Consider the following 26,680-nt stretch of genomic DNA (forward strand, 5'->3'; position numbering starts at 1 on the left):
CTGCGGAGTAGGGTTCCGGGCAGACACTGTGAAAGAGAGAAGTTTGTTATTTTACAAATGTTAAATTACCAGTAAGTACAAAACCACGAGTCAGACATAGTTCAGTTTGCCACTGTTTGACCTGCATTGACCTGGTATTCCAGCAATTTGCATCACATGGCATCCTGATTAATGTCAGTAGATTGTCAAGAGCGTTTTAATACTGCGGTGCACAGACCGAATAATAAGCAACTGCGCCGTGGATCAATTTCTATACGAGCTCATCTTCTGCGTAAATACGCACCAGATATTTAGAAGCACACTTACCATTTATCATGTTCTACTGCAGGCTCCTCACACGAGCAAAGCCATCTGTCAGTGGCAGGGAGATCCGAAGAGTTACTCCTGATCCATCCGAGTTCATTGTAGGTGCTCCTTGGTGTCCAACATCACCAAAGTCGCTGCCGCTCCACTCTCTCTCTCCCCGTCATGGACTGTTGACGAGGGGGATTTGGATTTCACTAAAATCCAGTCCGGTCAAGTCGAGAAAAACTTCTGCAATCAATCACTTGCCTTTATTCTTTCGGTTTCGTTGCAAAGACGTGACAAGGAGGAGTCGTGTGAAGAGCGAGTTTAACTTCTTTGAGCATTTGTGCAAAGCGCATTTAAAGATTTTAGAGCACAGTCTAATGGTTTAATTGTAAAAGACCCCTGTAAGCTACAGATATACAGTGCAGTAATGAAACCGTGCTTACTAGTTATAATGCTGGGTCATGCATTGATCCTCACTAGTTGCAGCCAAACCAAAATGCAAATGCAATCCCATTCAGGACCACCAATAACGCTGAACGAGCATGGGGGCTGCATGGGAAGATTACTGTGGGTACAACTCTTGGACCAAAGGTCTGGGAAAAGCATGGCTCACAAAGAACAGAAATGCGCTCTCAGAATTAGACTTGACTTGGAGATCACAACAAACCATTGTATAATTTTGGCTTGTTTAAGGAAAAACAGTGAATGGTGCAATAAACAGTTTTATGTGTTTATTTGATGCCTGCAAAGTTTTTTTTAAACACAGTTTAAGGGCTAAGTAAAAAAAAAAAAAGCTGCTCCTTACTACAATGTGAGAAATCAAGTCCATGACAGATTTATTTACACTGTTGGACAGACAGAGCCAAGTGTGGACTTACATAGACAACACATACAAAAAAACAAATCCTCAAAAAATGCTTTGATATTTTTTTGAACAAACACAATAACCCCTCAGTTGACATCATCTCTGCTATTTCATGTTTATTTGTTTGAACTATTTGCACAACCATAATGGTTTGAATTTCGAGTAGAATACCAGCAGAAAAAAATGACTAATGACAAAGTGAAAACAATTCAAAACATAAGATTATTATTAGACACTTAATATGCAGCAAAATTCAGTGAAAACCCAAAGTAAAACCTCCAGTATAATGCAACTAGACTTTGGAAAAGGTTTTAATTCCTAAAAAGAGAAAAACCTCAAAAATGAAGTCAAAGCTACACAGAGATTAAAAAAATACTTTAGACCTGTAGGTCATTGCTGGTCCCTGTGCAACCTGACAGATGACAGATCTATAGTACGCACAAACATGTAATAATATAACTGCTATCAAACATGTTGCTCATTATTAGTCCTTGATTTAAAATGTGTTTAGATTTGTTTTCACTTTGGCGTTAAACCACAATTTTACAACTTAAATGTGTAAAACAAAAGGGGGTATGTGTAAATACTTTGTATCCTGGAGGAAAACAATTGCTCTGGGAGAGAACAGCAGCTGAGCATGCCCATAGCTGTTCCCCGCTAGTCCTCCAGGTGTTTCCAGTCCATACTTCCCAGTCTCAGAATGTGTTCTTGATTTTGCTGGCTACCTCTGCTAAGATCTCTCCTGTCTTCTTCTGCCAGTTCAGGACATGTTTAGACTCAGCACACCACAGCTCTCCGTGGCGAGGCTCCGCATTCTCACAGCGCTTCCGCACCTCTTCCTGCTGTTCCTGATGGACGCAGAACAGTGAGGTTAGATACAACAGTTTTTTGGTAAGGTCCATCATATATTTTATGGTTAAAAGCAATGATAATCACTGGTGCTTGAAAGTTTGATGGAGCTATGAATCTGAGTTGTACAAGTAAATTCGGTTGTCATGGTATCAGTTTGTGAACTCGAGCTCAACAGAAAGTGGATCAGGACAACAATCCCAGAGACACAAGTCATTCTACTAAACAATGGTGGCAGAAGAAATGTTTTTAGAAAAAGGATTGCATTTTGTTAACTGCCACTGAAAATAATCGTCAATTGAACAGGGTTAGGGTTATTTTCTAACAGCTACTTGCTTTAAATATTAAAGGTCTCCATTAAGAACCAGTAGTTATCTTGTTTTATCGACATGATATGAAGATCAGCTGATCTATCAGCTTTAAAGAGAGGAGAGTTTGGCCTTACATCTGACTCGTGAGTCTTGTGAATTTTACAGTGGGCAGATCTTTAGACAATATTAATTTCTTACCTCTGTGCCATGTTGCATTTCAAATTTGTAGAAGAGAGCCCAAGCATCTCCCAGGTCTGGCTCAATCTTTACTGTCCTGAGGAACCACTCTCTGGCTTTGGTGATCTTACGCTCGCTCCAAAACAACCTAAAATGCAGACAAGAAATTGCTTCTGAACATTTTATTTAAGAGTCCAAATACAAAAATGATAAAAACACTAAATACACTGTACAATCAGAAGTGCAGAAACCTTTATGTCTTTCTTATATACTGCCCGTCAAAAAAAAGTCATACACACTAATATTTAATTGGACCACCTTTAGCTTTCATTATGGCAAAAATTCACAGTGGTATTGTTTCGTTAAGCTTCTGCAGTGTCACAATATTTATTCCAGAGTTGCCTTAATTTTCCACCAACATCTTGTATTGATGGTGGGAGAGTCGGGCCGCTGCACCAAATCTTCTCCAGCACATCCCAGAGATTCTCAATGGGGTTAAGGTCTGGACTCTAATGGCCAATACATGTGTGAAAAAGAACTACTCTTTCACAATTCTAAAGAAAAAAATTCCTTGATGGAATAACCTGGTCCTTCAGTATATTCAGGTAGTCAGCTGACCTCATTCTTTGGACACATAACGTTGCTGAACAACTGCAGCAACCCCAGATCATTGCACTGCCCCCACAGACGACAGTAGGCACAAGGCATGATGGGGGCATCACTTCACCTGCCGATCTTTTTACCCCTGATGTGCCCATCACTCTGGAACAGAGTAAATCTTAACCACATGATGATGTATTACTCCAGAGTGAAATCTCTATACTCCCTAGGAAACTGAAGCCAATATTTTCAATTAGTCTCAATGACATGTGGTTTTCTAAAGGCTACACAGCTGTTTAGTTCAATCCCTTGAGTTCTCTTCACATTGTGTGTGTGGAAATGCTCTTACTTTCACTATTAGACATAGCCGTGAATTCTATTGTTGTTTTTTTACTGATCTGATTTCACCAAATGTTTAAGTGATCGCTGATCTTAATCATTCAAGATTTTGCTTCGACCACATTTTTTACTCAAAGATGAAGTTTCCCACTATCCTTCCAGTTTTTAATAATGCGTTGGACAGTTCTTAACCCAGTTTTAGTAGTTTCATCAATCTCCTTAGATGTTTTCTTTGCTTGATTCATGACAATAATTTGACCCTTCTGAAACAGATTAACATCTTTTCCACGACCACAGGATGTGTCTTCTGACATGGTTGTTTAAAAAACACGAGAAGCTACTGACTGCATCAGTTAAAATTAAATAACTTGTTGGCAGCTGAAACATAATCATCCATGCAGTAATTATCCAATGGGAGGCTCTTACCTATTTACTTAGTTAAATCCACATGGTAACTTTTTTGGGGGATGGGCAATGTATAATCAAGATCTGTATGCAAAAGACTGTAAAACTGTGACAAGACATACTTGGCTACTGCAAGCAAAACGTGCGGATCATGTTCACACTTCTTCAAAGCGTCCACACTCTTAGTCTTCCTCTGGGGCCTGGCCTCCAAAAACACTGCCTCAGCCCACAGGATACCTTTGCAGAAAGAAAAGGGAATGAGATGAAAATTGGCAATTTGAGGTTTTAGATATTTATGTTTACGAAAACATGAACACAATCTTTTTGGCATTCATTGTGTGATGATTATTATTATTATTATTATATTAGCAAACACCCTGTCGCCTGAAAAAAAATCTATCTATATTTGACAAAGATTCAAAAAACAAACAAACAAAACAATATACTCTCACCTGAATTGGGACACTCCTGCAAAGCTTTGGCCATCAGTGTATTGGCGATGTTCTTCAGTCCGGCCCTGAACTCCAGTCTTACTGATTCCAACCTGGGTAATATAATAAGATACACATCATTCCAGAGGCACATAACTTCATAGAGTAGTAAGTAATTTTTATTTTCTATTTGATATGAGTCCCAGTTTGAGTTTCTGTAATGTCAACTAATAGAGAAACAAATCAATCAATGTTGAAATGGCACAGAGCGTCTGACATCATTTTGTACTTATTTTACAACAGTGACAAGGTTCCCGAAAGAGCCAAAAACACATCAGTGCAGGGAAAGAGGGAAGCCACCTAATCATTAATTGCTCGGTTTACATAACTCACCTGAATGACTCATAAGAACAAGCTAAATACACAATTTACACTGGTAACATGTCTGAAGGTTACATTCACACCACACTTTCATAGCTGTGCGTTTTCTTACCATAGCTCAGGGCTCTGAGGGTTCTTAAGTCGTGCTTTCTCCAGGATTGCTCTGGCTCTGGTCAGTTGTCCTACTCTCTCTTCAAGACGAGACAGCAGCAACCACAGGGGCACCGAGTGGGGACATTTTTTCAACTACAGCACCAAACAACAAATAAAGCATCTTTTAGAGTTATTGAGGAATCACTAACTTTCATACATCCAAATACTTCCCTTAAAGTTCAAATTTCCTTATTATAACACCTCACCCCTTGGTTGTAGGCCTCTCGGGCCTTGTCCATGTTTTCACACTGCTCCTCTATTTGGCCTCTCATCATCCAAAGTTTGGGGAAGTCCTCATAGTGTTTCAGCGCCTCGGTGCACAACTCCTGGGCAGCTTCTATGTTTCCCAGCACCCACTCCAACTTCACTGACTTCATAAATACCTGCAGAAACAGAGAAGCTATTCAGTCAGGAAATGTGTATGAGCAGAACCCACAAACGTGCCCTTCAAACTTCAAACTCTGGGCTTGGAATATTTTTGACATAGAACAATTATGATGCTAAATTATTTCAAATACTTGTATTGTAGCCTAGTTTATACCATGCAAATACATTACTTTCTGATGTATCATATTCCAGCTTCGTAGCCTAAATGCTTATCTGCTTCATTAACACCGCAAAGTTGCCTTATCTAACAGTACAATCAGTACAGCCAGCACTGATGCAAGCACTTAGTCATATCTGTCGGCAAATATAATACAGCTAACTAAAGAATGGAGACGGATTGATGTTTCAAAGCCCTACTGACAACATCTGTCAACCTGAGTGGTGCTGACTGTTGTGCGCTGTAGAAATCTGGCAAGCCTGAACCTGAGAAAAATCAGACATAGAGGCTAGGTAAAATACAATGCACTATTAGCTTACTATTAAATGCAGGTATTAAAGCAGAGAAGAATAACCCCTATCAAACCAAAACATCCTGAAAACATGGTTTAGAGCTATGTTTATACCAACATTACTTAATGAAAAACAAACTGTGCTAGTGCATGGGGTCAGAGAAGGGGCTTTAAAGAGTGAAAGTACGTGACAGTTAAATACTTGACCTGAATAAATCCAAAGGGGTAGGGGAGTGTATTTTACTACATCAACCTTTTAAGAAAAGTGCTTTTCCTTATTTTAGATTCTCTTTTCAGACTGTTCTATATTCAGTATACACCAACTGATAATAGACCTTGATGAAGGTTTAGATTGACAAAACACTGTTTTTTTTAAAGCCTAAAAGGGAGAGCATTTTTTTCTGCAGGAAATAAGATGAACTGTGAACTGTAGGTAACACTCGTGAGAGTTTAAAATATGAAAACCTCCCTGTGTCTTTCACTCCTTCCCAGCCTCACACACTCACCCTGGCTGTTGGTGCACTGCTGCGGGCCTTGGCCAGCAGTCGACGAGCCCTTTCATACTCATTATTCTCAGACTCTAATTTCACAGCAGCAAGCCAGATTTCTTCACTGTTAGGGTTAGCCTGGGAAAACAAAAAGAGGAGGGACAGAGATATAGAATGTGGTTAAAAGGAGGAGAGAAAACCGAGTTAGACACAAGCTCAAATTCATACTATATGAATAAGTCAAAGTTTATATGAATATTTCATCACCTGGAAAGCCAGGGCAAGGATACTTCTGGCTGCAGGCACATCCTCAGCCAACCACTTGGACTTCGCCCCCATCAACCACAGAACCTCTGCTTTGGGACAGTGAGCCACAGCTCTCTGGAGCAGGGCCTCCAAAGACTCCCTGAGAGATGCAATGAACCATTGAAGAATAATGAATGGGAGGAGCACAGTGGCAATTGGTGAAGTAGGCAAGATGGAAATTAGAGAAAACCATATAGCCATTAACAAAAAAAGATGCAATGTACTAGAGGAGATGTCAGCTTTTGAATTATACTGTCTGCTACATTTAGAAACCAAACCTGGTTACCTGGTGCCGTGGTTCTTCTCAAAGTAGGCAGCTCTAAGCCAGACACTTTTTTTGCTGGGAAACACCTGGAGAGCATGTGCATAGATGGCCCTTGCACACTCCAACGCTCCATGAGCCACACACTGAAACACAACAAATAGGCTTCTTAGTCAAGTCAACACCTAAGTATGCAAATGATCCTCTGGGTGTCAGGATCTGAGCGTGACTTGTGTAAAACAGATATAATGCTACTCACACTCTCAGCATCCTCCATCCAGGTGTGTTTGCAGTCCTCCTCCTCGATACCAATCCCTATGACAGCCCTGATCACAGCCTGACAGGTAGCGACACTGCCTGCTTTGTCACACTCCTCTGCATCCTGCAGATGACAAGAGGAAACATTCAGGAGGATAGACACTAAAGGTGATTCACAAAAAGAGAATGCAAAATGTTAAGGCACAAAATTACATATATAGTAAGCAACTTAAGAGGAATGATGCAGTGTTTTCATGTTGAAATATTTACACAGCCGAGACAACTGGTCTTTTATAAGAGGAAAAGATGGAACAGCAAAAGACCATTTAAGAGTCGCTCTATAAACAAAATAATCCTTTTAAGAACAGTGGGGAACCTGACATTTTAACCTGTTGCTCCTGTTACAATGATTTTACTGGCAAATGGCCTCCACAAACCACCCTAACCACACACTTTGACTAAGGCAGAAAACACTGGGTCATCATGGGAAAACATTTTTGAAAAAGTATTGCAGAGAAGGCCTATGACTGCAAAACTGTGAACTAAACATGTTAGTCAGTCACTGTACTGGCTTGTAATCTGTTGCAGCCAGATGAAATAGTAGAGAGCAACTTTTCCAAAGTATTCTGGCATGTTATCAAAGCTGACAAACATATGACGCAATTGCCACTCCTTTATCCCTACGATTAAAAGGGACAATGATTGTCTTTTTTCCAACTTATAATATGTGAGAGGTCCTGTATACTGTATTAGAAATAAATCTAAAAATGATATACTGTAATTTAAGCAAAACAGGTACTTATAAAATAAAAAACCTTTGCACAATTAAAAGAAAAATAACATCCTTTTTTAGCTTGAGAATGTTATATCAAGAAAGTTTAAAAATGTCTTGTGATCTTAAGGTATTTATTTTATCAATGGTAGAAGTATCCCTTTTCCCTAAACAGCTACAGAAAATTCTTCTCTCTCTCTTTAATGACAAGAAACACACCTGTATCCACTGCTCTCTGTTGATCTCTACACCGTTGGCACGTAGAGAAGTGATGGCTCTGTCAATGATCTTGTCTACCATCTGAGTGTTGCCGTTGGCCTCTTCCAACTTGGCAGCGGTGATCCAAATATGACGATCAGTGGGGATGTTCTCTCGAGCTTTGTTCAGGACACGACGCGCATTCTCGTATGTTTCTAACCGTGCCAGTGCCAGCCACAGCTAGAGAAGACAGATAATATAGAGGTGGGTGCCAAGGCTTTATTACTGCAATGCAGCACATGGTATCCTGTCCTATCTATTTCACAAATGGGATAGAAAACATAGAATGACGTGCTGAAAGTACCTCCACACTAGTAGGGCAACACTCCACAGCTCTGCTAAGCATGATCCTGGCATCCTCTGGCTCCTCCAGCTCAACAGCTGTCTTCCACAGTCGAACTGACTTGGACACATTTTCCAGGGCTACATGGGTTACAGTTACACAACTGTTAAGCCATCTTATTGACATATTTATTGTCAGTAACTTACACTAAGTGACTTCAGACTGCTTGCTTACCCAATCTTACAACACTTAAAATAAGGAAAAGATACAATGAGGACATGTGATTGAAAACTGTGTCAAAACGGGAAATTAAGCATTCACTTTGACAGTTATGTTGACAAAAACAATACAAACAGCACATCGAGTAACAGTAAAAGAGTTAAAAGTGTCTCGGTGGGAAGGCTGTGTGCTGCTTATGTAAAGGAGAAAATTTGACAAGACGTAACTGAACATGTAGATGCGGAGTTAATACTTTAAGAGAGGAAGCTCCACATCCATCTCTGCCACTTGGGTATGCTGCTGGGAAATATCCATTTGAGTGTAAGTGTGTGGGTGTGTTAGGGCATTGACGCTATGGTTCAAGTAGGGTGCCGGGTTTTGACAATACGCCAGAACCACAGCTGCCAAATGTAATCCTTATGAAATTTTTTATTCCATCTCATGTGAACAGAAACTGAGCAGGTCTGTGTGTGGGCTTTGACAACAGACAATTTGAAACTGGTTATGGATATGCTCCCTGCAGAAATTTGCGTCTTCTTTTTTGACAGGGAAATCATTATGTATTCACTGATGCATACAATGCTGGGAAGAACAAAAACCTCTTCTGTAGAACAGAAAAGCAACATGACTATTCAACACAGGACTTTCTCAGGATCTGCTAATGGATACACAAACAAGTTAAAAGCATTACTTTCTATATTTATCGTCACAGGTTATGCTATACGACAGCCTTACCCTTTCTGAGAACTCGTTTTTTGGCCCTGACGTCTGTCTCCAGCTCTGCAGCTCTGATGTAGATGCGGACAGACTGTGGCATGTGGCGAACAGCCTGGGCTACTACTGCTTTAGCCGTGTCCCCGGGCTGGAGCCGGGCTGCCTCCAGCCAAACATCTTCACTCTAGTGGGTAGAGATAAATGAGGGAGGACAAGAGCTATTTTCCACTCTGACATGCATTTCATACTATGAGTAATGTAATGACACTGGATCCAGGGAAGTATTGCAACTTTAAGATTTTAATTTGAACATAAAAACAAACTTTTATATTATGAATGACCTAATAACATACAACTATTATCATATATACTTAAGCTTGTAACAGATTTAGTACACTATCATTCTTTACCTTAGGACACATTTCTGTGCCTTTCATGATCAGGTTCCTGGCCACCTGCAGTTTTCCTGTCACCTCCTCTAGCCTGGCAGAGGCAATCCAGGCAGGTGGGTGATGGGGATTGGTCTCCCTCACAGATTTCAGCAGCAGACGAGCCTTCTTAATATCACTGCACATGCCAAAGACAAACTGTTAGAAACACAAAAACATAAATGTACTCTAGGAACCTTTGGTTTCTCCTGTGTGTCTCTACCTGATGTCCCCTCCATATGTGGGGATCATTGAGTTAAGATCTGTCAGGTAACCTTTTGGATCCACAACCGTCTGTCCGCTCACCGAGTCTGACACCTTAAAATAGAAAAAAGGTGGGCACATAGGCATCAGAGAACATATAAATCCTGTTTATCAAGATAACACCTGCAGAATAAGGAGGATGGATAATAAAAGAGGCAGGAGATGATGCATTACTTACTTGACTGAGCCTCATGTCCATGAGTGTGTTCCTGGCTTGACCAATTTTCCTCATGTCTAGCTCTCCTGTCCCTGGTGTCATTAAGCCTGGAGTCATGCTTCCTGGGTAGGGTGTGTTCAGACCCCCCAGCTAGTGGAAAAAAGAAACAATATCAATGGACTGAAGCATTAAAACAATAGTATATATATAATTCAAAATTTATATAAACATATTTGAATATATGAATTCAAATATGTGGTAAGGTATACAGACTACCAATTCGCTCAATCAAGTGCTGATAGAGATGTGATCACATCAACAAAAATAGGTTTCTGATACTGTGCAACAAACTTCAAGCACAGTGAGGAAGTTCAGTGAGGTTACATGGCTGCATGAAAAAGCTTTATCACATGTGCAGCTGATGTGATTGTTTCCAGAGATATCCTGACTCCTGCTGGTGCAGGCTGAAAATACATATTGTCGTTTTCTGATGTGTGTGTTTTTATGCAGATGTCTTTAATAAAGGCGTGTTTTTGTGTGCATACTTACCCCTTGCAAAGGGTCGACACTGGTGTGGTTCTCTCCAGTCTGCAGGTGTTTAGAAAAGAAACTGTCAGGGACGGGCGTAAGTTTCTCATAGCGAGGATTCCTCTGGCGCTTGTTCCTTGCATCTCCCACTTCAGGGATGCTCAGCCACTCCTCCTCTGATACCTCTGCCAACTTCCTCTGTGAATAAATAGACAAAAGGGAGAGTAAAGAAGAATGAAAAATCACTTTGGAATTTCAGAATTGAGCTTTTTTTTATTTAGCACAACATTTAGCAGAATACTGTTTTGTCTATACTGTCTTGTGAAAACATCTAAAATCATTTTGTTGTGATTTACACTGTTATACTGTGACTTTAGACTGATTATGGATAAAAAACAAGTATTTCAGTTTTGCCTGCTTAATCACCAAGAACCCTAAAATACCCAACTATATAATCTTAAGTAACAGTGGTTGCATTTAAACAAATGCTGCTTCATATTCTTAAAAGCTTAACATGGGAATATTTAACATTCATCCAAGAGAGAGATGTTTCTAAAATGTTTAGAAGTGTCAAAAAACACAAGAGAAATAGGTGTATCATGTGCAATTAAATACCTTTAGGTCAGAGAACTGCTGCTGGATTTTGGGTCGCTCCATACGGTATTTCTCAATTTCTTCCTTTTCTCTCAGCTCCCTAAAAATTCACAAGACAGCATTTAAACTCCCACTCAAATGCAGTATGGAATATCAAATGAAGACGCTTGACTTTAACCCAGGTGGAAAACAATTTTTAGTAACCTTCTTTCTTTGCGTCTTTCATCCATCCTCTTGTCCAGAGCTGCATATATAGCATCTGCCTCTTCATCATCTTTCTCATAGGGCCCACTGGAGAACAAGCTACCTGCATATCCATTAAACTACAACAAAGAAAGGCGACATAAAGATCAACACTACAAAAGACATCACGTAATCATTAGTCTACATAGATTTAACTTCAACTTTGAATTTTGAGTGGCTCAATTAAGATATTGCAAACAACCCTGCAACAACAAATAACAACTCAATCATAAGCACCTCATCATAGTTTGTGTCATTGAGATCTTCATCGTCATCATCCTGGCTCTTTTTCATTTGGTCCCCAACTGTCCTCTTTCCTGGGGGGGCATGACGGTCATCCACTGGATCATTGGCATCACGAGCAGGCCCAATATCAGATCGGGTGGTGAATCCAGTTGCACTGAAGAGAGCAATTGTTTAAGATGTTACACTAATAAACTTACAATATGAAACTCACAGAACTTAGCGTTCACAGTGAAGCTCAATAATTAGTGTGACAAGATTATCTACACGGTTCGGCAGCATTTTGATATTTTTTGTGGGTTTACCAACAAGCATTATTTAAATTCATCATAACCCAGAACAGGAAAAGTCAAAACATTGCAACTTCTGTTACAATCAGTGACATTGTATATTAACTGTGGTGTTTAACTGTAGCAGGGTGTACATGAGTGCTATAAATACAAATTATTTCATTGAAAATGTTGGGATAGTTCCATTTTATTTTTGTAATATATGCTAGTTCATACGTCTAGTCGTGTATATTTCTGAAAAAGACATTTTACTACACTACACACTACCTCACAGCTGTAGTTATTTAAGCCAAGCAGTGATTAGTATTCAGATAAAAACAGCATTTTAACATAATGCATCCACTGGATCATTGAAAGTTTCAAAAATTAATAAAGCTACAATCACAGCTGTGAATTAATAAACAGAAAGACCCGATGCCCTCATTACATTGAATTATCTCAGATATGAAGAGTTCACATGACTACTCATGTAACTAGCGTTAACTGAGCCAACTTACTTCTGTGTAAGTTACTTTATATTTGTCGACTTAACGTAAACTAGAGTAGCCACTACTGGTAATACATATTTTCACTTCAGCACAGTAGCCAGCACAAAAATATCACAACGTACGATACTTAAACCAGTGACTGTATAACTTAGCTTGCTAGCTAAAGGGCTGCTGTTAATTAGCAAGCTAGCTAACCAAGCTAGGTAAGCTAGCTCACCCTCTGCCGAGACCGGGAACGTAGCCCAGCGGTGCGGGCATCCCCAGAAACGGCTTCTTCTTTTTCCCCATAAGTGGAGAAGCAAGGGGCATTATCGGGGGGCCACCGCCAGCCCCCGCTGCCCCGGTGGCCCCTGCAGATGCTTTAGGGGCAGTTTTGGGCGCCTGTTTCGCTGCAGCGCTAGCCATCGTTGCTCTCACGACGACGAGGCTCAATGCCGGATAAACAACAGTCGCACTTCCGCTTCCAGCAGACGGCGACCCCGTCGGTCCAGAAATGTCTGTCGCTGTTTGTAACAGCGCCCCCGCAGGACCGGAAGGTTACTGTTTGTTTTTCCTTAATTTATTGTAATTATGAATTAAGTTTAACATCGATGGTGCAAAACATTGGTTAACATGTCACTGTGTGACTGTGTAAAATTATTTTTTACAGAATATTTATAATGTTTGATGGTGACATCAGTTTCCACAAAGGCCACATGGGGTCGCTACATCCTGACAAATAATTGACAAACAGCAATTAATCAAATTAAAAGTAGGTCGATATACATTAACATCGCTAATGGGACGTTTTTTTAAGTACGTTAAAGTCATGTTTCATAATTGTATGTGTTATATAATATAACACACAACAGCCTATAATACTTCCAGAAGTGAGTAAATAATTATTCTACTTTACTGTAATAATCTCACCACCACTTTTCTTCAGTGCATTAAGGCAATGCACTTTAAAGGAATATGTAATAGACCTGGTAATTCAATTAGTAATTAGTGTTATGATATGCTCATTAGATCTTTATATTAAGTATTTCAAGAGGCTACATCATTTCTTTTACTAACTGTCGTAAACTAAGTTGTGACCCCAGTCATATGACATTTATTGAATGAACAGCCAGGCCTTGAAGACTGCACCTTCTCATTCTTCATAAACTCATAACATCATCAGGACTGCTACATAAAAAAAAAAAAGATCAGCATGCACTTCTCAACTGAAGCACTCGTGGGCTTCATACCATTTTCTTAGAGAGGGTTTTTACATGTGCAGAGCTGATGGAGCCATACATTTAATAATTAATTCAGGGTGGAGTAATTCTGAAAGACAAGTGTTTGTATGTTAACAATAAAATCTTACATGATGAGTGAAAATGTCTGTGTTGGAGAGTCTGTACTCAAGCACGAGAGAGACTGACTGCAATAAAGGTAATCACATTTTAATATGACATTTCTGGGTTTCATCCCATGAGCTGAAGTGCGGCCATACATCAATTAGTTTCAATAACATTTAACTTCACCCATCCACAGTCTGAGCCTCGGCTCAGGCCTTTACATTTCTCTTCATTTACACTGCCTGGAGGGCAGACACTATTTCACTCTTGGGGGATGTTGTTATGATGAAAATGGACCATCAGACACATTAGAAGATGTATAGTTCACACAGCTGACAACTAATTTAAACATGAAGAGCAGGTCAAGCCTTGATTTCATCCAAGTATTGCATTGCTTCTTTTACTTTCCTGTAATCAGAGATTATTGGAATTCAGTTTAATGGTTTTTAGAGAGAGTCTGGCACAACACACTGCTTGAATTCACAAACTATGTTTTGTGTAATAAGAGAAGACACAAGGTGCTCATCACTGTGCTGGCCCACGGACAGGTGATCCTAAAGATAAATAGGTTGTTAATAATACTGGCCAATATTAAAAGTGTGATAATCCTTCAGAGCCCGGTGCACTCACATCTAATCTCATGCTTAATTTATACAAAATTGGTTCATCAACAAAAATCGGAAGAAAGTAGGAAGTCCAATTTTTTTCTTAAAATATTAATGTAAGAAAGTGTGTTTCTATAAAAATACCATTATTCAGCAGGAAACCACCCACCTTCACATACAGAGACACATACATAATAAAATCTACATACTTTTCTACTTTACCTGATTTATAGACAACTTGGTTCAATAACAGATTATTGCTGTGATTGTTGACAAGACAGCACATCTATTCATAAAGCACGTTCCATTTGGTTTTCACCAAAATAAAAAAATAAATGCTATGAGATCTCAACAAAAGTTGATGCTCTGATTGACAGGCCATTTGTAGACTTCAAGTTAGGGTAAGCCGTTACTGTGACTTTTCTATTTGAGCAAAGATGAAATACACTAATTACATGAGTCTGTATTTTTTTATAACAAAGACTAATTATTTTATTTTGATAGTAACTGTATTTTGGATGAGGGGTATTCACAATATAATTTTCTTCATTGTGAGAATATTAGTTCTAATATTCTGATAAATAGAAATAATGTGTAAATGTGCTATAAGCATGCCACATTACATCAGTGTTACTGTGCATGTGTTAGGGTGTGTGTCTTTGTGTAAGCTGGTGTATCCATGTAAGCTAGCCTTGTTAGTTGCACGGCTGCATGGCCCTATTTTATCTGTTGTTTTAGCGCATGTCACACAGGATGGAGGTGGTGACCACTGTCTCAACTGTCTCAACTCATTTCTATAGTGTGATAATAAATATACATGGAGCTGCGTGGAAGTAGCAACTGGAAAATACAAAGAATTAAAAGATGAAACATTGCAGCAGTTAACGTCATGACTCATTCATGGTCCGTTCATTGAAAGAAAGCCAGTGCTTGCAAGACAGAAGAACAGGCGGAGATGTGCCGAGATGACAGATTGATTGATAGATATACTTTGAAGCATCACCTACACACACAAAGAAAAACAAATACATCATATTAGCGGAGCTGCTTTGTGAGTTAATTTTAACTTCATTATTCTCAAAGAAAAAAAAACTAGGACACAGACATCATCATTTTTCATTATTACACACACGTGTTCAACTCAATTATCATCTTAGTTGAAAACAGTCTACGTGCACAAAGCCTGACTTCATACATAGAAGAAACATGGGGGAGGATTAATGATTTATTTAGCACTGATTACTGACTGTGTATTATTCTGAAACAAAGAGAAGTGTCCTTGTGAAAGGACAACAGTAAATTGCTATTAGGCCCTTCCTTTAGGAGCGGCCAACCAGAGTCATTTTGCCCAACAGACGCTCCGAATTTCATTGATCCACTGAGCTTAGTGCAACAACAAAGCTTTGAATAAGGACTGTCCGGTAATTAGTCTGGAGCAAGATCTGAGACTGTGTACAAAGGCAAAAAGATGGTGGACTTTGTGCTGTGAATACTAATGCATTGACAAACATGATATACGTCAATGTTGGGTCGATCATATTGGAAAATACTGCAGTGTAAAGAAAAAGTGGCAACATTAAGCCTGAAGACTCGCATGTCGGAGATTTATGAAAGCACACCCGGCAACACTGAACATTCACGACTCCTCATTGTGATCAGGAATGGTTAATGCATTTTACAATATCCAGCTGCAGCATTTGCATTACTTTTCTTTTGATGCAACAGCATCTGCATGTTATGTTAGTCCTTGTAAGAGCTTAGTTTTACTCAGCATGGTAGAAGAAAGGGAACCAAGTGAATAGCACTCATGTTCCCCCCGTTGGCTGAGCAGATAAATGAGATTATTGACTGAAGCCATTTTCCTGACCCGTTGTTTCAATGAGACCGGTATTTGGCCTGGTTATTTAGACACAGTGGAGAGGGGAGGAGAGGAGAGGAGAGGAGAGGAGAGGAGAGGAGAGGAGAGGAGAGGAGAGGAGAGGAGAGGAGAGGAGAGGAGAGGAGAGGAGAGGAGAGGAGAGGAGACTGTGGATGACACTCTTCGTTCAAAAGCGAGGAGACTGCACCACTCCCCGAGTTTTGACAGGTATGGACAGAAAAACACAGATACATGTAGTGGAAGAGACAGATAGAGAGAGGAGTTGAGTGGATTTCAAAACGTGAGAGTGACAGTGTGAGAGAGGAACTCAGCATCCTGCCATACTCAGAAGTATGAAGATTGATTCAGCTTGGATTCTTTCCAATCAGAATCATCCCAGGGGATCTGAAAAAAAAAGAGATCTTTTATGAAGATGACGTGAATGTTCTTTTTATCTGTCATTTCATGCCCAAAAATCTGTCTTTGTATTGTCTTAACTCAGCAGGGACACTATGTATTGTTTAGATATTTGTTCACATTCTCTGTTCTTTGCATTCACAAGTTGTTGCCTTGTGATGGACGTGGTGATTACATTAATGTGCTGCTCTTCTATCAACCACCATCAGAACAGTGGAAAAGATCCAAACTTCCAGTTAAAGTAAGGTAAAGGAATAGTACTATGTGTTATATAAATGGGAACTACTAGTAATTTTAAGGTTTAAAGTTCTACTTACTAGACATGCTGAACTGCATTAGATGCCAAAAATGTGCTTACGGTAATAAGAACATGCTGTTCTTTTTATTTTGATGTGCATGTGTGCGTGTTTTTTTAAGGAACCTAAAGTGGTACATTTTCAATGATTCCAATAAAGAAAAAAACTGTTACAGTCTAAATGTCTCATATATAGAAACTGAAACTATATCATGTTTAAAACTCTTTTTAAAACTTTAGATAAGATGAAAAATCCTTCAGTCCATCTTAAACTATGCATCCAAATAAAAACAGATAGAAAACTGAATAAGAATAAGAATAAGAATAAGAATAAGAATAAGAATAAGAAGTACAAAAACAAGTAACATTGGAGTTAAATTGTCATAAGGTGAGCTTGTTCTGTGATGATGTGACGGCGAACAATGGTCCAAAACGAACTCACAGCCATCATCTACACTGAGATGTGATGACTATGAAGGACATAACTGATTTCTTTGTCGCTGAGCATGAAAACATCCTGAACGAGATCACTCCAATCAGGACAGGAACGTTCTACCATAAAGCAGAGATGATTCGCAATAGATTTGTGTTGATTTTCTCTATAGATACAGATCCTCTTTTAGTCATTCACTGACTTTCTCTGACACACGCACACGCACAAACAAACACAGTCATCAAAGGAATCGATGATATTCAGCAGCAGTCAACACAAACTCTACAGACTTTAGTGGAGAAAACACCGAGCTATGTTGGTGTGTGTGTGTGTGTGTGTGTGTGAGGAGAGTTTGTTTTGTACAGCTTAGCTTCAGACACTGTCTGTTACACTGTGGCTATTTGAGGTCACCAACAGAGAGTGTGTGGAATAAAAATCACCTTCCTTTCCCATCAATCTTTCCCTGCACATATGTGCATATTTTGTATACACATGCACACACACACACACACACACCACACACACACGCACACATAGAGGCACAAATAAGGCACGCGCACAGGGTGCAGAGCAGGAGACAAGAGGCAATGATCAGGGAGTGGCAAAGGGAATATATCTCTCAAATAGGTTCTGTCATTTTCGGCTCCCCATCCTGAATAAATCCAGAGCGGGGACACAAAGCTTTTTCAAAGGAGGACTCTCTACAATATGTGCACACAATTACAGAAAACTCCCCCAGGTCTCTGATTAGGAAAACAGCTCAGGGCCAGAACTTAACACTATAAAGTGGATTCCTCTCTATCATTTGCGCTCATCTCGCTAGAATAAATCGCTTCCTGTGGGAATTCATTAGATTGCTTTCACTTCCACCTGAAAGAGCACTCCTTTTCAGATCAGATTAAGTACAGGCAGATGAGAACTCTTATGTTCCATTGAAATCCAACCCCTTTGAATCTTTTCTGTTTCGGAGCATTTGGATGCACCGAAGGTTGGCCCAGTCTCTCCTCGGTTGCTCTTTTTTCCTCCAAAATTTTTTTCTGTTCTATTTGGTGCCATTATTTCTCGCTGCCAACACGGGGACAGCCATTCACTATGACACCAGTTTTGGCAAGGCTGATGCTACACTCCAGTATCAATGGCTTCTCTATGTCTCGCGAGGAAGTGCTCACGCTCTCTCGCTCTCTCTCTCTCTCTCGCTTTCTCTTTTTGAAGAGAGCTCAAGCACAAGTCTAAGATATTCCTTTTTCTTTGTGGTATCAGCCTCAATCTGGCTGTTTGCAGTACAAACACACTGTTCTTCTGTGTTACATCTGTTTTCCAAACTGTGTGAGCGCATGTGTGTCTGTTTTGTGCATGTGTCAAAGCAAGAGAAGAAAGATCTGTTAAAGCGGACTGGCTACACACTGTGTCTTGTGTGATGGCAATACTAGGATCATGTGTTACAATATAAGGGAAGGCCATATGCAGTGTATGAGTTTCCATCGCTCGTCCCTTTCACAACAGCTTATCACGCAGAGAAGATGTTTTAATCAAACTCACACATTTAAATGACTGCACAAAATGCTTTTCCCAATTGCGGCTGTGTATCTGCCAGCTGACACCCAATGGGCCAGTACACCAAGCCTTCATCGCCCTCCATCTCTGCAGATCCGGCTCTTGTGATTCTCGACCATGAGACTACGACGAGTGTGCACAAGTCTGTGTTTCTCTGCATGTGCAGGCTTGAGAAAAAGAAAGACAATGAGTGTAATATCATGTATAAGTCTGTTTGAGTATGTTTGTGTGTGTGGGTGTTTGTGTGTGGGTGGATGTGCGGTGCTTTAATTCCCACTCAGCATGTGCTCTGTTGCAGCCCTGCTGGACCAATAAGTCTTCTCCTCCCCGTTCCGCACCCTTTGATGATCCAGTGCCAGCACATCAGGGAGGTTCCTCATCTTCCAGCGCAGATGGATGAACTGGCTTGTAGTCTCCACTGTTCTTCAAAAAAAAAAAAAAAAAAACCCTGGCGCTGTGCAGTCTGCATGCGACTGAATGCCAGCAGATTCAATTAGCGATGTATGTTTTGAGATTACATCAACAAAGACGTGTTCACAACTTGCTCCCGGATTCTGCGCCTTTGAAGTGAAGCTTGGCTGTTTGACAGGGAAATCGCAGCTGACGTGGGCGTCTACCGAGGGATGGCTGTTTTTAGGCTCGTCTGCGAGCATCCGGTTGATCTCCTCCTCACGTCTGTGTCTTGGTTTATGCAAAGACTGTTCTTGCATAGGTGCATAGGGAGCCAACACATGGCTCAAGTCTTCTCTGTTGTTTCACTGAAGCACTGTAAAAGCACACTCCACCAATTTTACACAAATAGTGTACTTCATTCATGAAGGTGAGAACCATTCAGCATGTGGCAACAGCTGCATCCGTCTCTGCAGTTCTGAAAGGACTTTTCTTTTCTTTACTTTTTTTTTTTTTGGACAAATTCTCTGATGGGTTCATCAGGGTTGTGACTTTTATTTGACTTTTATGACACAGAGCTTTTCAAACTGAGGATGTATGGGTTGAAAAATGAGGGAATAAAAACAATAATTAATGTTCAGCAGAACGCAATTTAGTTGCATTAAGGGCATTACCAGACACATGCTCGAATCTCATACTATTGAAGACGCTCTTTTGTGTCTCTCTGAGTCCCGGAGTACTGTGGAAGTGCTGCACTAAACTTCAGCATGTGACATATTATTGTCTGTTATCAATGGTCCTCATCATTATAACTAAACACCAATTATACTTGCAGGTCAAATATGAGTAAAACAAACAGATATCACCTTAAACGCTCACTCTCAGTCAGTCTGACTGACAGTAACCCACCCCATCAACCTATGGGCTGACTTATATACTTGCTGTATTCATGAATGCACACTGGATTGTTTAGAGAAAAATGAACTGGTTGCAAGGTGATGGAGCAAAACTGTAAGTTTGTAATATGCAAAAACAAGAAGACAAGATGCTCACTGCAGAGATTTTATTGCTGTTGCAGTTTAATGACAGGAGGTGAACAAAAAGGTCCTGCAGAAGACTTCAGTTATATTAAAGCTCTTTGGAAATCCAGGAGAGGCTGGCTCCTTGCTGTTCTTACTGCAGCCTGGAACATTTTGTTTTAGTACTCACTATAGTTGCTGCTCAGAATGACTTCGGTTACATCAGTAGAGCTTATGGTGCCATAACAAATAAAATGGGGCGTTTGTGTTTGTATTTGTGCAAGAGAGAGAGAGAGAGAGAGAGCTGTGCGTAGAGTGCATCCAGAAGCTGCTGGTGTCAGTGCGTAATGACCTTTTGTCTCCTGGTGGTCAGGTACGGGGAGAGGGGCGGGGATTCAGGAGGAGCTGCTTCATATCGGACTGCTGCCGGCGTCCCGGACAACAAACGCGTAAAACCGACCGAGAGGGAGACTGGGATCTAGTTTTCTCTCTCTCTCTCTCTCTCTCTCTTTCTCTCTCTTCCTCTCTCTCTGTGCGACCACAGTAACAGCTGCCTCCATGCTCACATAGTGGGTTAGAGAGAGGGCAAGAAGCGCTCTTCATCCTCACACTGAGAACATTTGATCCGTCTCGCAGAAGGATGGGAGAGTCCTGCTGACACCACGGAGAGATACACGCTGAGACCGACTATGGCTGTGGACGGTAGGAGCGCTTTCTATTCCGCTTCCTAGAGCATCCTGACCAGCCTCTCAGGAATCACTTCATGCCAGCCAGTAATGACTTTATAGTGACTGTACAGTGTTTTTATGTCATTTAAAAAAATAATAATCTTATATCAAGTCTATATGAAGTTGAGTTGATGTGATCATTTCAGCTGCATTTTGAATTTAACACCATTCACTTTAACTTAGAAATGAAACCCAGTGGAAAGCATGTACACATAAGTGTGGCACTGAGAAATGATCTAATATTTATAAGAAGTCTAGTCAATCCCTGGTGGAGGCTGGAGAGAAGAGCTATGTGATGCTGGGTGTTCTGTGTTTCCCATGCTCTGTTTGTATTTGATCTATATTTGCATTGTCTATTTTTGTGGGCCAGCACCTGGCTCACCTGTATAAATTACAGTCAATACTTAGCTCAGGAATAGAATAATAAAGCATTCAGGTTGGCAGCATTATTTATTGTGCCATTGACTAACAGTGTTCTTTTTATTAAAATAAATAAATGTCATGGTGCCTCTGGTATGAAATCACAAAAGTCAGCCCCGGGACATGTTTTGTTAGCTTTTTCTTATTCTCTTGTAGCAAGAATTTAACCAAAACCGTAACCAAACTCTAAAATTGCAACGTAATCACTCAGTAAAAATGTTTTAATAAATTATTCCTGTTTGTAAGATATTTCATTCATTGTGATATAAAAGCAAATTGTCACATCTGAGAAGCCGGAAACAGAAAATGTGTATATTGATCATCAGGATCGAGTAACTGTGTTTTTAAATTATTGTACAGCCATGTGGAAATTGAACAAACATCTTTATTAAATAACATTCATGTAGCCAAATGTCTGTTTAGGCCTCCTAAGTGTTTCCTCCAAAATCAATTATCCATAACTGTACTGTGCATGAAAAGCTCTTCAGTCTGTTGTTGTTGTTGTTGTCCTGCCCCTTTCTCTGCCTGGCTGGCTGGTGTTTGCTCCAGGCTAACTAACTTAACTGAGGCCTAATCAGAGCCTCTCTCTCTCTGCTCAAGGGCAATAATGTGTGTGAGAGCATTAGTGTAGTGCCAAGTGTGTTTCCCATCTGTCCTCTGTGTCTGCTGAAGGAGGTTAGCTCTTAATTAGCATGGCTGCAGGTAGGACATTCGGGCAGAGATGCATATACTGTATTCCTAGTGTCATGCTGGGCTATAATTAATTCATAGTTTACTTAGGCATCATTAACTACTTTAATGAGTGTTGGTCCTCAACACTGTTAGAAGACGCACACAAAGGGATTGTTTCACTACCTGTGACAATAACTGGGACCAGGGACTACTTGAAACTTGAAATGGCTCTTACTGGTCACGGGGCCGGATTCAGACAGCAGAATAAAACTGCTTCACACAGTACTCTGGGAAACCCTGGACCTATGAACTGAATTATTGCTGACTGGTAATGTTCACATTACCAGGATGCAGTCTGATGTCAGGGTGGGTTGTCAGCTCCAGGCCTGTGACACTATCTATTACAAGGGTGATCTGCATTTTAAATGGTGTGATGTAAATTGCCTTCTTGCTCTCTTCTGCATAGTGGGTTGCACTGATTGCTGCATGCTTCACTCCATGTTTGGCTATTCAGACTGGATGAGATTCATCCAACATTTGCTTAAATCGCCCAGAACATCTGGCTGCATTGTTATATCTGAGATAGCCAGCCAGACAAATGATGTTACTGGGCTATTGTATTGTCCACTGCACAACATCCAGAAGCAGGGATTTTTTTCAGAGCAGGAAGAGAGAGAGAGAGAGAGAGAGAGCAGCATGCTTGCATGCTTCATCCCCTAGTCACATCAGGAACAAGCATGGGTGCCACCTAGTTTGTGAGTGTGCGAGTGTGTGCTTGCGTGCGTGTCCACAACAAGAGGCCAGCCTGGCTGAGCTCAGCGCGCCAGATATCCAAAGATTTGGGCTGATGTAGAGGAAGACAGCTAGATCCTGAATCCAGACACAACCCGTTTATTTATCTCAACCCCCATGTCTGTCTAAGCATGTGGGTAGACAGTCTGCTGTAGGAGTGGTGATGGTGTCTATTTGCTGCCTTCTTGGTGGACAGATGAGTAGGAGGGGACAGATGTGGAGAAATATGTGTGCAGTAGATGCCCCCCCACCTAAAAAAGAAAGCTTGGACAGTGAAATTACACTGAAAACACAAATGGTTCCTCAAAAAATGGCATTATTGACATTAGAAGAGAACATACAATGGATTTTGCTTGTCATTATATTAATATCTATCCATCCATCCCTTTTCTGGATTTGGGTCGTAGTGGCAGCAGATTAACCAAGGTGGTCCAGCTGTACCTCTCCCCAGCAATGTTTTCATCTTCGCCTGGGGGATCCCGAGGTGTTCCCAGGCCAGACGAGGTATATAATCTCTCAAACGTGTCCTGACCTAACTCAGCTGCTACAGAGCATCGCCTCTACCCTAAGCTCCGTCCAAATCTTCACACCTTATATCCCCAGTAGTCACACTGTGCAGGAAACTCGTTTCAGCTGCTTGTATTTGCGATCATGTTCTTTCGATCACTACTCAAAACATACTCAAACCATGAATTACAAAATAATTGACAAAGTTTTTCTATAGCCTGTTTCCTAATCTGTGTACATGCGAGTATGTGTTTTCCTCCATATGTGTTTATGTTTGTGTGTGTGTGTGTGAACATGTAGATGAGGAGCCAGCACCCCTGCTGGTGGGATGATGTGAGAGGTGGGGGTGTGGAGTGTTAGCTTTACACCGACAAATACACCCTTTGTTGGTTTCCTGGCGCGCGTTACGTTGCTTGGTGGAGACAGTGTGCAGACCATTTGGTGCATTTGGTGTTGGAGCCAAATGTGCTTCTGGCCTCTGTAGTAAAGAAAGATGGTAATTGTGTGTTAACCCTCTCAGCAAGCTGTTAACCCCTTTTACCCTGTCCATCATGAGCTCCTGCTTCATCACAGCAGGCAGTGTGTCACTCAATATAATGCATGTGGAATCCTCTTAAACACACGCACCCTCCTGTCATCCATTGTCGCCTTCCTGATCCACCACTGCTCCGCAGCTGCACCTGGCCCGAGTCTGTGGATTTTAGATGGACAGAGAGATGAAGAAAGACAAATTGGGCAAACGGAGAGAAGAGACAGAGAGGGATGGGTCCATCAGTTGGTAGATTTTTTTTTTTTTCTTTACAAAAAGGGCCTTGAAAAGTGGTGAGAAAGTGCTACGGCGGTTGATGGATGTCTTAAAGATGATATTTTCCTTTCTAAAAGGTAGCCAGAGGCTCAGACTCAGTTTTATAGAGTGCCTTTCTTCCAGCTATGATACGATTGTCACCAAAGTAACTGCTCGAGTCAGGAAACAGCGACGGTGCGACAAGAATGACGGGGGTTCAGACAACCACACAAACAAACCAAAACTGTAACCAGATTACACAGAAGACTTCATGTAAACGTCTCTCACTGGACAGTGAAACACAGTAGATCAAAGCAGGAAGTAGGACTTGGACAGGTCCAGTGTTAATTTCCTGTTTGTGTTTGTTTGATCTTTTAAATACGTTTATCTAAATTAGATGAGCAGCTCATGCTGGAGCCTAAAAAGTCCTTTTACAATTTTTCCACACATAAAGTACAAATAACATTTCTGAACACACGTTGTTGTGAAAAGTGTGTGGACATCCCCTTGAAGTTTCATGCATGATCTGGCAAATTTGCAGCTTTCCTAATTATTTAATTGATTAGATCTGTGAGAACAGAGTTATTAATGTGGCCACAGCTATGGAAGTAAGGCCAGAGTAACAGTAAACAGCGATTACCCTTAAAGGAACTCCTGTGTGTGTATGTACCTCCTGTATCTCTCAAAGACTGAGATGCTTACTTCATAGAAGTAATGCACTAATGAGTTTCAGATAAACTCAGACATCCATCAGAGAGTTGGTGTTGATCAAGAACACTTTCAATGAGTTATTGATTTAATGGATTTGTCAAGTGGCCCTCTCAGGCCAATCCGCCAACAGTTTCGACCTCTGACCCATTGTGTAGGACTAAAATGGATCAATGGGTGAATCAGTAGATAAACATTTACATTCAGCTCTTACAGGCTTTTCAGTGACTGACAAGGTGGGAAAAGCGGAAGAGTCGACTTCAGTATAAATCAGCAGTGGATTAACAAGTGTGGTGAATTTTGGATTCTGCTGAGTTTGCATTCCTGTAATACTGCGCGTCCACGAATGACAAGACCTCGCCCTCACCATTGTGATTCAGTACCCTTGTCCTGGGTCCGACTCCCTCCGCCAGCCCCTCCTCCCTCCCTCCTTCCTTCCTCTCCCTGAATTAGAGTGTGCACAGGCCCATATCCAATTTCTCTCCTTAAATTAGCCTTCTGCACTGGGATAGGGATCAAGGGAGAGGGGCTGAAAGGTTGCAGGGATGAATAAAGCAGATAGATGTAATTTTTCTGAAGGATTTTACTAATTAGGTATCATTTCATACAGGGCTTGTATCCCTCGTGTACCACGCTGTTGTTACTTACTGACTTAATTCCCATAAACTCAATCACTGTCTCTTTTTCTCTCTCTCTACTTCTATTTGCATATTTCTTCCTACGCATCCTTAATCAATATAATCAATGCGTTTTAACCTTTCAGACAAAACGTTTGTGTACTTTTATTTTAGACCATAATTATGTTAGATGAATTTTAATGACCCAATTTAGCATTCATAAATATTGTCCATTGTTGCTCCCCTTCATTGCATTACTGAAAAAACGAGATAGTGCCGAGACAGTGTTTTGTTGTTATGCTTGTGTCCTCCGTCTCATCTCACCAGATGTCTTTCAGCTTCCAGTTTCAAGGAGAGCAGTCAACATCTTTCCCCGCTGCCTCTCCCTCCCATTAGAGCCTGCTAAACAAACACCCTAATTAAGTGTGGCCTTGTGTAATAGGGTAAGCTTGGAGCTTTTCACTCTTTGTTATAGGTTGACCTGCTCCACCTACAAAGGGCCAGGGGTCAGTGGAGCTTGTGGTGCAGATTGCCCATTAAACCAAATGGCTAATGGCACCAGCTACACCCTAACAAGACATACATTTGTGCACACTCAGGCGCACAAGTCACGTCCAACCACTTGAAAAGCAATTACACTGCCACTTGCAATCTAATAGCATGATCTGGGGATCTGCATGGGAGATAGTTTAAATGCAAACATTACGCTAAATCTGTGTGTGTCTGCGTGTGTCTGCGTGTGTCTGCGTGTGTCTGCGTGTGACTTTGAAATTGAACATGTTTTAGGCTCATTCCACCCATCCTTCATACCTTTTCCAAAAATAGAAATCAATTTTGCTTTCTGTCCTCCCCTCTTATCTGCCTTTTTAGCTCTTCCTTTTCTCTCTGCTCCTCCTCTTGCTCCTCCAGCCTATATTTCACACTTTTTTTTTTTTTAAATCGCGCTACAATACGGTTCACCTTCTGTTGCATTTCTGCTTCTGCGTCCACATTCCACTCACTTTTTCTCTCCTTTCCCGCTCGGTTCCCCTAATGTGTTGTACTAGTGTGCTGTGAATGTACAGCTCTGACAGTCTATGGCCTCAACTGGCTGTCACAGTGCTGCTTGAATGGGCCCTCAATTTAC

The 26,680-nt window shown here is 40.8% G+C and overlaps 2 protein-coding genes across 2 annotated transcripts in view; one reads left to right on the top strand and one right to left on the bottom strand.

Annotated features, from left to right (window-relative positions):
- Positions 1 to 1,103: 1,103 nt before the first annotated feature.
- prpf6 (PRP6 pre-mRNA processing factor 6 homolog (S. cerevisiae)) lies at positions 1,104 to 12,869 on the bottom strand. Its single transcript, XM_026368494.1, has 21 exons — positions 12,651 to 12,869; positions 11,650 to 11,812; positions 11,374 to 11,492; positions 11,191 to 11,269; positions 10,597 to 10,773; positions 10,069 to 10,197; positions 9,850 to 9,944; positions 9,609 to 9,765; positions 9,220 to 9,382; positions 8,287 to 8,405; positions 7,944 to 8,162; positions 6,954 to 7,076; positions 6,719 to 6,840; positions 6,394 to 6,532; positions 6,145 to 6,264; positions 5,009 to 5,185; positions 4,762 to 4,895; positions 4,290 to 4,381; positions 3,960 to 4,074; positions 2,515 to 2,641; positions 1,104 to 2,004 (listed from the first exon to the last, which is right to left on the bottom strand). Exons 1-21 carry the CDS (start codon positions 12,836 to 12,838, stop codon positions 1,852 to 1,854), a joined length of 2,910 nt encoding a protein of 969 aa, XP_026224279.1. The 5' UTR covers positions 12,839 to 12,869; the 3' UTR covers positions 1,104 to 1,851.
- An 8,027-nt stretch (positions 12,870 to 20,896) lies between these two features.
- samd10b (sterile alpha motif domain containing 10b) overlaps positions 20,897 to 26,680 on the top strand; it is a 56,463-nt gene continuing 50,679 nt past the window's right edge. The window contains exon 1 of the mRNA XM_026368947.1: positions 20,897 to 21,028. Within this exon, the coding sequence (XP_026224732.1) occupies positions 21,016 to 21,028 (13 nt within the window). The 5' untranslated portion in view covers positions 20,897 to 21,015. The remainder of the gene's footprint in view (positions 21,029 to 26,680) is intronic.

This window comes from Anabas testudineus, chromosome 7 (genome assembly GCF_900324465.2).
Source record: "Anabas testudineus chromosome 7, fAnaTes1.2, whole genome shotgun sequence".
NCBI classification, from domain to species: domain Eukaryota; kingdom Metazoa; phylum Chordata; class Actinopteri; order Anabantiformes; family Anabantidae; genus Anabas; species Anabas testudineus.